The following is a 12023-nucleotide window of genomic DNA, read 5'->3' as shown; positions in this document are numbered from 1 at the left end:
ACAGTTACTGAAAAAGTAACTTCAAGTTACTTTTAAGTTACTTTTTTCATCGGAATTTTTACTAGTAGTATCGATACCATTAGGGCTGTATTCAGAAACGTTATCCAACTACCTTCATATATCGTTTTACCCTTGTTTTTCACCTAATATTAAACAAGGATGATACACGGGGTTGTCAGAGTAATGCAGCCTAGGACAATTAAAAAAAAAAAGACTGGCTTACATTTACATATTATACAATTTTATTCAAAAAGATAAAAAAATTGTATGGCAAAGATGTTTTTCGTTAAAGTAATATAAACACATATGAATATGAATATGAAATAGCACACATATACAATGTTTTTTAAAAAGATTATTTTTATATTCGGCTAAAAGTTGCAAATAAATTTCAGCACTAATCCAAAATGGTCTACAACCGTTCACTGAGCGCTCTTGCATTTGATTGGCGGATTCCGTTAGATCCAAAAATATAGACCAAACAGGTACAAGAGTTCATTGAACGTTTTAATTAAATTTCTTTCTTCTGATTAATCAAATGTTTCGAAGTATTTGTAGCGCCAAGTGAATACTACCGCACACTAAATTGACAAATAAGTTTAAAATATGTAAAATAACTATGAAGGTAATTTACAATGAAGGCTATATTAAATTAGTTACTAGTTACTTAAAAGATGTAACTAAGTTAAGTTACAGTTACTGAAAAAAAAAGTAACTCTAACTGAAACTTTGTTACAAGTAACGAGTTACTTCCCATTTCTATATATATATATATAATATTTTTATTAAAAACTAATTTCATATATGTAATAATTTTAATATGCATCAATGCAAAGTAGTCCAAATTAGGGCTGTTACTTTTAACAACTTTGCATCTTCAAAAAATTGCAATCTTAAAAAAAAAACATAAATAACTAAATTTGCTATATATGATATTCTAAAAAAAATTCTATATTCTGTACATCTTTTTTTATTTATATGTTTATTTTTCAGAATACTATGGGTGGAGCGCACTTATATACACCACAGTCCATCTTACAACAGATGATGAACCAACAGAATCTACAGCAGCAACAGAATCTACAGCAGATTGGACCATGGATGCAAACACCGCAAGTACCACCAATAACTATTCCCTGGAGCGTACCAGCGTTACATCAGTCGGAATTGGTTAGATTTACTGGAGAGACCAGCTCTGGACCAATACTTCATCAGAAAAGAAAATTAGAAGCAACAGATGTAGATACGTGAGTGCAATTTGCTTTATACATATCGTCTACTGATTAATTATATGGCAAAATCTTGATAACATATTATTCAAATAGGCGTCAAACAAAGCAGTTTATAACAGAAGAAAAAATAGCTGCACATTTTAAAGATCTGCACATTAGTTCTAATTATGAATCCGAGAATCCGGTGCCATCAACTTCTACTGTTCATACGTCATCTTCCTGTTATAAGCCATTAAATATGGATTTGGATGTTGATGCAACGAATGCATTGAATAACGAACAAACAAGCGATCTACATCCAAGATTGGTCCTTTCAGAGGAACTCAAGCGAATGCAAGAGGAACCTATTTTGCCATCGACTCTTATATCTAAATTGTAATTATATCTAAGTATACACTGGTTATATATGATTTAAAAATATGACATATAAAAATACAACGCTTTTTGAAAAAGAATGAATGAATGAGAGAGAGAGAGAGAGAGAGAGAGAGAGAGAGCGAGCGAGCGAGCACTGAAAAGAAAAAATGTACTGTGTTTTCTAAGCCTTGTTTATTTTTTTCTCTTATAGAGAGAGGCCTTCTATGGCTCTGGTTCTTTGGGAACCACCAAATAGGCATCTCCGTATCCTACCAACGAGAGATACTCCAACGCCAATTCCGAATACATCCGACGACAATAATAACAACAATAATGTTACTATTCCCGATCTAAATAACATATTATCCAGTGCCAGATCAGCATTCGAGCCAATGGAGTTATGAGACTCTTTGGTTAGTACTGCATATTTTATCTCCAAATACGTTGAAAACGAAAAAGTATATTGTACTTTAAATTGGAAAAAGGTTTCAATAATCTGCAAAATGTAAACTAGAGTAAGATAAGGGATAAAATGTGTTTTGCGGTTTCTCCTACTGTATAATAATCATTTGAGTGATGTATCTGAGTGAGTTTGAAACACATCTCTAATATATTATTTTCATTTGATAATGATGGATTTTACATCATTTTAATACATCTTATAATTTCGCTATTTAAGGTTCTTGAATAGTCACCACAGTCATATTGAATTGTGACATCAAAAATGACATGTTAATTTTTGTTACGTGCCATTTGTAAATAAAGACTATTTGGATAAAACCAAATGATGATATCGCTTTAAAATAACCGTAAAAATGGATAAAAACTATGTTTATTTCTCTTCCAGACAGTCAGTAAATGATCGTAAAAAGTGATAAAAGGCACATGAAAGCATGGTGGAATAAGAAAAGTAAGCTATTGTGTATAATGGCGGAAAAAGAGTGAGGGACACAAAACGACAACCAATGGCTGCGTTCAGCAGAGAAAGCAGCTTTTCAACTGTTGTAAAATTCTTGAATATGATTGGTTTACACATTTAGATCCAATGAGGAACTACGGACAAGACCAATACATATTAAAGAATTTTACAACAGTTGCAAAGCTGCTTTCTCTACTGAACGCAGCCAATCACTTTGGACCCCAGCGAAGCGCGCTAATTTCAAACGCACACAATACTGATCAGAAATTAAATGATTGAGGTCCTATGTGATTGACTGTTAGCTCCCCACTATTTTTAAGCTACTTTATATCCATGGGAATAGCTTACCTTTCTCATTCCACCATGCGTGAAAGTGAAAATAGACTACGTATGTGTATTGAGTAAAAGTACTTTCACATGTCTTTCATCATTTTTTACGATTATTTACTGATTGTCAGGAAGAATAAGGATAGCTTTCATCCACTTTTACAACTATTTTAAAATAATCTCAGCATTTTGTTTTATTCAAATCGTCTTTATTTACAAATGGCACATAAAATTAACATGTCATTTCTTGCTTTTGACATCACGATTCTATATGGCTGTAATAACTACTCAGGAGCCTTAAATACGGCATGTACCTTTTTTATTATATATATTCTTTATTGTATATTATTTTGTTACAATTTCTTATTTATATCATTTATGTAATTAATATATGAAAGAAATTATTATTATGAAGAAATATATATATTGGGTCTGAGTATTTTCTTTATTCAAAAATTTTTCGGTTTTTTTTCTAATAACACAAGCATAAAATAAAAATATCTTTTTACATTTTATCTTTTATATCCATACATTGACTTTTATTACACAGCAAATGTTAGTAATAAGAGAACAATGCAAGAAAAGAATCTTAATTTAAAGAAAAATCGATGATTGAATAAAGATTCTTAGAATAGAGGAAATTAGTTAAATATCATTAATTTTTTCAATTTGTATTTTGCATGTAGTATTGAGCGAATGAAAGATAACGATTATGTATAAAGCGAGGTAAAATGATAACATGTAACGAGCGTTTATTATGAATGACTGGTATAAAATGATACGATGTATGTATTAGTTTTGCATTAAATTACGATTATGATAATAAAATTGCACCAGAGTTTTGATACCTTTGTCTAATATCAGAATAAAAAAATTATTGTCACAAGTTCATATTTATTAATTACTTTATTTGTTAAGCTTTATAAACAAAGTTTAAATAAATGCTTTACTTTTGGTAATTATTAATTGTTCGTTGAAAAAACATGTTTGTATAGTTTATTAACTTTTGCCAACGGTAATGAGTTCACTAAATATTAGGATTAGATTCTTTTTTACTAAAATTTAACTTTTTTTTTTTTGTTAATTTATAGTAGTATTAAATCAGTAAAAATATCTAAAAAAATATATTTAGCAACACAGTTTACTGATTGTATTTCTCGAGAGAAGAAAGAAAAGATTCAAAATTAGAAATTCCAGAAATTAATTGGAGAGACGATTACATTAGTAAATTTTATATGAATTTTTTATCTATTTTTTAAAATTTAATTTTGTGTGTTTAACTTTGTAACAGTAATTTTATTCTGCAAAATAAAAAAATTGTATCGCCTACAGATATTCGTCAATTTTAAGTATATCTAAATTAGGATTATAAATATCCGATAAATATAATATCTGAATTATCCAAACTAATTATTATCTATTTTTACTCAAATCCGGTTTGAATGAGCTATGTAATCTAAATATTAATATCCAAAGAATTACATTTGAAAATTTGAATTTAATCTATAAAATATTCGATAGAGAAAATTATATGCAAAATACAATAAGCCAAAATTGAAATTTGATGCAATTTTACACGCACGCACACATAAAGATTCTTTTGTACATTGTGTATGTTTTATAATCCTAGTGAAAATAAATACATATTAAAAATTTTAACGAATAAGAAAAGCGTAAACAATTAAATATTTTTTTATTGTAAGCTTAAATTAAAAAGTACTTCTTTTGGTTATAATAGTATCTTTCGTCATAGAAAACGTTCTTTTTAAAACTATATAACTAAATAGAAATAAATAAATTCGAGTTAACTTTCGAGCAAAACTCGAATCTTTGGAATAAAAAATATAATATACAATATTTTTTCTATTTTTTAATTATATTTTTGTTATACATAACTTCAATCAAGTTTTGCGTATTAATTTTTGATAATTATTTGAATTAAAGGACACCGCACCAATAACCTTGATCTTGACATATGATGAAACCTCAAAAGGAATGACCTTCAAAAGGTTTTAGGTAGCGGTCACTATTCGTTCAAAAGCTATTAACAAATAAAGTTTAAAAAATAATGTCTTTTTAAACTTTAACAAGTTTAAAAATTGTCAGTACAATTTCTATATATTGTACTGACGGACATATGATTTTCCATGCGAAGGGAGGTCCAGCCTTTTGAAAGGCACTCAGGGTTATGATCTTAACAACATATGTCAAAGTCGAAGTCATCGGCGCGATGTCTGTTAATCCAAATAATTATCTAATTTTGCAATTAGATTTCTATTTCTTAAAATGAGGGAGGAGGGGAAAGGAAATAAATCTAAATTAATTTTAAAATTTGTGTGTGTGTATAGAATCGGCTGTGGATACTTTAGATCAAGGATTAAAATAATTCCGAATTTGAGTAATGGTTAATTCGATGAATTAATATTCGAATATTCGAATATTGGCAAATCCAAATTATATTTACAGCTTAAACTTGGCAAAAAATACATACATATATATATTTTTTTTTCTTTTAAGTTAAATACATTACAGACTTTTAAGCTGTAATTCAGACTCTTGTACGTTCTGTTTCTTCGAATGGTCTATCTTCTGTTAAAAGTTTCCTGAATTCTTTAGGATCCTGCAACGATTCTCCATTGATCGCAGCTATGACCTTGTCGCTATCCAACATTGTTACATGGTTGCCTTCAACATAATGTACATTTATCTTGTCTCGCGTGATCTGAAAAGTTTTATTGCTGTTATTAGACATCGATGATGAGAAATTGAAACCGAATGTTTGTAACAAGTACATAGAGACATATTACCTTATATAAGCCATAATCTTCTTCGGTCATATCGACAGATGATTTCGTGGGTCTCAAAAGTGTTATAGGCGATCGTATCCATCCCAAGGATGACCAGTCGTACTTTCGTAAAGCGAGAATGTGCATATAAATATTTGTATACAATTTTTTCTGAATTTCGGTAATCGATATTTTGTCAGGAACGTGCGAAAAGAAAACATTTAATTTTTCTTCCCAGGTTGTATATTTATTAAGATCTAAAAGTAGCTGCAAAAGAAAAATAAACAGGATATTGATAACTTAAGAAGATCGTGATGATAAAATAATATTTTAGTAACCGTTAGTAAAATTTACCTTTCCGCTTGAAGCTGATTGTACAGTATCCATGATAGAAAGCAAGATATTATTTTGAAGTTCTTCTTCTGTAGTAGCTGGAAGGAATTGCTCTAACATTGTTTTCAATAGCTCAGGAGCACCATCAATTAGCACTAGTCGACCGCTTAAACCATGTTTTTCCAGTCGTTTCACCAATTCGAGAGCAATTAACGAACCATACGAATATCCGACTATGGCAAAACCTCTTTGCTCTTCCGCCTTTGGCAAGACATACTGAAAATTCCAATGAAACGTGTATCAGTCTGCGTAAAGGCAAATCTCTTTCAGAAAGAATTCGTAAAAAAGAAATATTGAATGAACACAGAACATCTCATTTTATTTATCATTTACATTCTTCCGTGTATACGTACTGTTAAAAGATGATCGGCGTATTCTGGTATAGACATAGTATTCTCCAATCCATATTGCAAAACCGTTGCGAAAGGTCTGATCTTTGACGCTAGTGCATTAAATATCTGTCCACAACCCTGTATACTCGGCAAGAGGAACACTTTTATTTTGCGCGGATCCATCCTAGTTTGTAATTCCATACAGGTCTCAGTAGGCAAATCTACGTTGTACAAAATCTGAAGCAACAGTTGTATGCCAGATAGTTCGGTTGTCTCTTCATTGGTCTCTGGATTCTGTGCTTTCTGTCGTTCCAAATCCTTATCGCGCATCTCCATTAATTTAGCGAAGTTTAGATTGCGAATATCTTGCGCGGTGAGGAAGATATCGTATTCACGTTCTAGTGTTTGTTTAATCTCTACAGCCATCATTGAATCCATGCCGAGTTCGGCTAATGATATGTTCTGAGCCACAGTTTTATTTTTCATATCTGCAAGAGTATATCAAGAGATATAATTAAATTCGATTATCGGTGCCTATATTTTTGAACAACGACACAGCATATCAATAATCTTGTTTGGAAAAATCTTCGTTAATTTCATAATTTTTTAAGATATACATATGTTTGATGGAAATAATATAAATAAATAATAAAATATGATTTTTATTCTAAAAATAAAATATTAATTCGATCAATATACTTAAACAGATTAAAAAACTAAATTAATATCCTCATTTGCATAATGCATATAAATTGTAGATTTCTCTTTTTGATTTTGTCCTAGGAAACTATTATAAAATAACAACAATCTTACTCATTATATTTATCACGGCCTCTACAATGTCGGCAGCTCCATAAGCACCTACACGCTTCTCCGCTACCACCATGCTAGATACCACTGGGCGATTCTGCAACAAGAAGATCTCCAACTTTTCAAGGCAGGAAGATACCATTTGCTGCAAAGTGCCGCCAATGACGAGTTCCTTGTTGTTGTCATGCCATTCAGCGACAAGACCAACTTCTCCTATTGCGCCCCATTGAATAGCCAGTCCCGGCAGACCGTTCGCTGCTCTACGTTCACAAATTCTCTCCATTATAGAGTTAGCCATACCATAATTCGTTTGTCCAGCATTCCCTCTCCCGCAAGAAACCGAGGAGAAAACTACGAACTGCTGAAGATGCGGGCACAACTTTCTGGATAATTCGTCCAGCATCTTCGTGGCCCAAGCTTTCGCTCTGAAAGACTCCTCGAATGATTCCGATGTTTGATTCTTGCAGATGTAGTCCTTCAGCACCACGGCAAGATTGAAGATGGCGTCTACTGAGCCCTGTTTCTCTGCAGAATTTAGTATAAATTCACAATCTTTACGATTCGAAGCGTCTGCCCCTGTGATGATAAGCACGTTTACGCCATAAGATTTCCATAACTCGACTTTCTTGCGTTGGTAACCGTTCTTTATTCCCGTTCTTGATGTCAACACTATATTTTTGGCACCTCGGAGTATCAACCAATCGGCTAATTCCAATCCGAAACCACCTAGCCCACCCAGAATAAGGTAGGTTTTATTACTATCGCAGTAATATCGTGGATCAGCAAGAATAGGTTTCTTTTCGAGAATCTTTTTCTCATCGCCGATTTTCAAAAGTATCTATAAAAAACAACATAGTTTTATTAATTTTCTTTTAGTTTCTCGCAGATTTTTACTTTAACAATAAATTTAATAATCTTTTAAAACTTTAAAGCATTGTTAGGTGACTATAACAATATATAGAATACCTGATAGTTGACGATAGATAGTGTTTGATTGTGTATAATTAGTATTTTCGATAAACAAAATATTAGCAGAACATTACAGATAAATTATTAACTAGATTTATATTAATAGCTTGCATTTTTTTTTCTCCAGCTTAATACAAATCAAGATTGTAGGATACCAGCAGAATAGAGTGTATCATTTAAACAGTTTTAAAACAGCAAATTCTGTATTCCATTTTTGCTTAATCGATCTACTATTATGTTATGTTCTGTTAGAAACAGAAGAAGATTCTGTTATATTTCTACTGGCATTTTGTAAAAAATATTTCCTAATTACATATTTTGATTAAAATACTTTTTAATTACATCTATTCTTCAACTTTAATTATGTATAATTATGTACGTTTTTATGTAATTATATATAATTATATTATATCAAAATGTTGACAGAATTTGACGAAATTATATAATATCCTAGCTACGATCGATTTGAACGCTCACGCACTTTAAGCGCTTGTAATCATCATTTTGTCTTAATCGTTTATTAGACATAAAATAAGAATAGAAGTACTGAAAAGCGCTGAAGCGTCCAAATCGACCGCAGCCCCTGTTAAATTTTTTTAAATTTTACCTTGCCTATATGCTTTCCGGTCGTCATATATCTAAAGGCCATTTCCAATTCATCCTTTTCAAAAACTTTTCTAACAAGTGGTTTGATCGCTCCACTTTTTAGACCCTCATTTACCAAATTATGCAACTCCGCCTTTTCTTCCTCTAACTTTTCGTCTTTCAATCCAAACGAAGAAGAAAGCAAATGATCAAACATAACTCCATGGAAACTGACTTCTTTCAAGAAGATCATCATTCCCAAGGAATTATTTGCAGCAAGATCAACTTTGCCGATTTCTAGGAAACGACCTCCTATCGCCAGACAACGAACTGACGCTTGGAGCTTCTCTTCGGCTAATGAATTTAAAACGATATCCACTCCCTCGCCATTGGTTCTTTGAAGTATCATCTGCTCGAAGTTAGTGTTACGCGAACTGTAAATATGATCATCCGGAATTGACGGGAACATCTCGCGAATGAATTTGCGTTTTTCAGGTGTTCCCACAGTAGTAAACACCTCACAGCCTTCGCGAAGAGCTAGATGTATCGCTGCTTGGCCGATGCCACCAGTACCGGAATGAATGAGCACCTTGTCATCTTTCTTCATCTCACCACGTTGATAGAGCGCCATATAGCATGTTGCATACACGGATGGCACAGTAGCCGCATCCTCTAACGACCAATTATCAGGTACATACCAGAACAAATTGTCCGATTTAATGATGTTGTTTGTTAAACCTCTGAAAATATATATTGATCATAAAAACTTCAATTTGTAAGATGCTTAGAACGCATAGATAAGATATATATATATATATATTTTTTAGAGAAGCTATTATATAATAGTAATCTATTTACGATTACTAATATAAATTAATAATTAAAGCTCATATAGAACGAAACAATAAAAAATTTTGAAAGATTTCATGTTACGATAGATACGTTAATCAACTTTTGAAAATATGTTAAAACTTATAATTTGAAAAGGCTCCTGCTGACTATTCAACCAAGAACTCTGCGTTGACGGTGGCGACACAGAATCAGACGGCGGTCTGGCGAAATCGGTAGCCACACAAGCACGAGCCCATGTCCGTGTACTCGCAGCGAGCACACGGGCATTGGCTCCTGCTTGTATGTGTGTGTTACAGCGCCGCACCACGATAGATGGCCGAACTTATAGGTGTGGAAAAGTGACATTTTGATCAGTTTTGACGACGAAATTTGTGCACGATGCCATTTCGTTATTATTTGCTTAATTGTGAAAATGTGACTTGTTTCATACTTCTCAAAGTAATTTTCGATGACAACTAAAGTTATCTTGGAATTTTATACGTAAAAATGTATATTTAACTCGTTTTAACAGCTGTTAAACCGTGTGTTTCTGCCAGAATATAGGCTCACTTTACGAGTCTTTTACGACCATTTACTGACCATCAAGGGAGGAAAGGACAGTTGTCATCGATTTTTACAAGTGTTTTAAAGAGATCTCGTTATTTCGTTTCATCCAAATTGTCTTTGTTTACAAATGGCATCATGCATAAATTAACGTGTCATTCCTCGCTTCTGACGTCACGATTCCAACATGGCCGCCGCGACGTAGTTAGGACTACGCCATGTTTGTAGTACCGTATCTTTTTTAAAGAAAGTATAATAAAACGACTTTTTAATGTACAGCTTGTAATATAAAGTTTAATACGAATATTACCTTCTATAGCAAAGACCCATCACACGACGACCAGTGGTATCGATACCAGCATACTCATAGCCGATCGGGAGCTCGTTGATTCCATCCCACAACATGGTAGTATCCAAAACAAGTTTTCCTGTGGTAAACATGATATCTTTAAAGTTGAGAGCCGAGTACACTACATGGACCAGATTCTTTTGATTGGTATCAGGACGTATACTGCCCTCAATCCAACGAAGCGAGCTTAAGTCACCAGGTACCTATTTTCCACAGATATATTGTACAAAAATGTAAAATAATCACGTTATATAACTGTATAGTTAAAAGTAATTATATTAATAATAACAATAATAATGTAAATTTACGTGTGTACACACATACATGTAGAATGTTTCATAATTATATTTTCTTACATACCATTTGATCAACATATGCATGACGAACAAGCTTTGGCTGTAGACTCGGCAACGGTTGATGTCTATAGGAACCCCATACTTTTCCTGGTTTCAATATATTGATCGGCAAATCCAGCTGGAGCTGTTCTGAATATAATGGGTTTTGTAGAGAAAACTTAGGAGCTTCGGTATCTTGTATCAATACACTTCTGATTATTTCTCCACCTGGTTCCTTTCTTAAACAGTTCACGAAGCCTAGCAAACCACTTTCTAACTCTGCTTCACTGACGAGTATTATTCTCATATCATTGGTTTCGCTTTCAATATTCATGAATGAATTTAACTTTTCGAGCCAGGTGAACTCATTGTTGTTAACATGGACGACTTCGGTTTTTCTGACCATCTGCTGTTTCTTTTTTAAAAGTACTATAGTCTCTTCACCAATACTCTTTTCTAGAATCACATCTAAACCCTGCTTCGAAAGTGTTGAAAGATTTTCGAGCTTGGATCTTTCTCGTGTTAATACAAAACCGCTGTTTTTCATTTTCAACAGGATTTTTTCTAATTGGTGGTCCTTATTTCTCGATAATAGCCCGATACCGACAGCAAGCATAACATTATCTTGTTTGGATACTTTATTAATGTCCAAAGCGATAACATTCGGGAATAATGAATAATCAAAACGATTAGATGGGGCTGACAGATGCACCTTCGCTTGAATCAAGGGCAAATCACCTAAAATCTCAGTGAGTATGGGTGATGCTAATTCATCCATTGTCACCTTATCAGAATCGTCGATCAATTCGATGGTTTTTATATGAACAGTTTGATGATATTCGAGTGCAATCTGCGTGGATAATCTAATCGCCTCCTTCAAGGATACTTGTGCTCTGTCGCGATAAGCCACGAATTTATATTCTTCAAGGATTGCATCGTCGGTTCTCAACCGGCGAGGTATGGCCGTAGCCTGAACACCACGGATTTCAACTCCACCTGATATTATAGTTTCCCATTCTTTGTACACGCGTACGGGGAATTCTACAACGAGAAATTTGCGATATTTCTTATTTATATATGCATAATTATAATAATTATATCAAACTTATTAGTGTAAAAGTTTTGTGTATTAGAGAATAATTCATAATTTTTATTTATTCTAAAATAATAATATAATAACAGGGCTCATAATCTTTATATATCTTTATATGATATATATATATATATATATATA

The 12023-nt window shown here is 32.6% G+C and overlaps 2 protein-coding genes across 4 annotated transcripts in view; one reads left to right on the top strand and one right to left on the bottom strand.

The window, feature by feature from the left end:
• LOC108760432 (uncharacterized) overlaps positions 1 to 2576 on the top strand; it is a 4205-nt gene extending 1629 nt beyond the window's left edge. For all 3 annotated transcript variants that reach the window (XM_018506411.1, XM_018506421.1, XM_018506402.1), the window contains 3 exons: positions 994 to 1247; positions 1326 to 1607; positions 1801 to 2576. In XM_018506411.1, the coding sequence (XP_018361913.1) occupies positions 1000 to 1247; positions 1326 to 1607; positions 1801 to 1993 (723 nt within the window). In that variant the 5' untranslated portion in view covers positions 994 to 999 and the 3' untranslated portion in view covers positions 1994 to 2576. The remainder of the gene's footprint in view (positions 1 to 993; positions 1248 to 1325; positions 1608 to 1800) is intronic.
• Positions 2577 to 5273: 2697 nt separating this feature from the next.
• LOC108760562 (Fatty acid synthase 3) overlaps positions 5274 to 12023 on the bottom strand; it is a 26492-nt gene continuing 19742 nt past the window's right edge. The window contains exons 12-19 of the mRNA XM_018506601.1: positions 10815 to 11830; positions 10416 to 10657; positions 8733 to 9450; positions 7160 to 7994; positions 6368 to 6834; positions 5976 to 6230; positions 5643 to 5888; positions 5274 to 5557 (exon numbers count right to left, since the gene is read on the bottom strand). Of these exons, the coding sequence (XP_018362103.1) occupies positions 5384 to 5557; positions 5643 to 5888; positions 5976 to 6230; positions 6368 to 6834; positions 7160 to 7994; positions 8733 to 9450; positions 10416 to 10657; positions 10815 to 11830 (3953 nt within the window). The 3' untranslated portion in view covers positions 5274 to 5383. The remainder of the gene's footprint in view (positions 5558 to 5642; positions 5889 to 5975; positions 6231 to 6367; positions 6835 to 7159; positions 7995 to 8732; positions 9451 to 10415; positions 10658 to 10814; positions 11831 to 12023) is intronic.

This window comes from Trachymyrmex cornetzi, unplaced genomic scaffold (assembly GCF_001594075.2).
Source record: "Trachymyrmex cornetzi isolate Tcor2-1 unplaced genomic scaffold, Tcor1.1 scaffold108, whole genome shotgun sequence".
Lineage (NCBI taxonomy): Eukaryota > Metazoa > Arthropoda > Insecta > Hymenoptera > Formicidae > Trachymyrmex > Trachymyrmex cornetzi.
The sequence above is the reverse complement of the archived record's forward strand: the minus strand, read 5'-3'. Positions and strand labels throughout refer to the sequence as shown.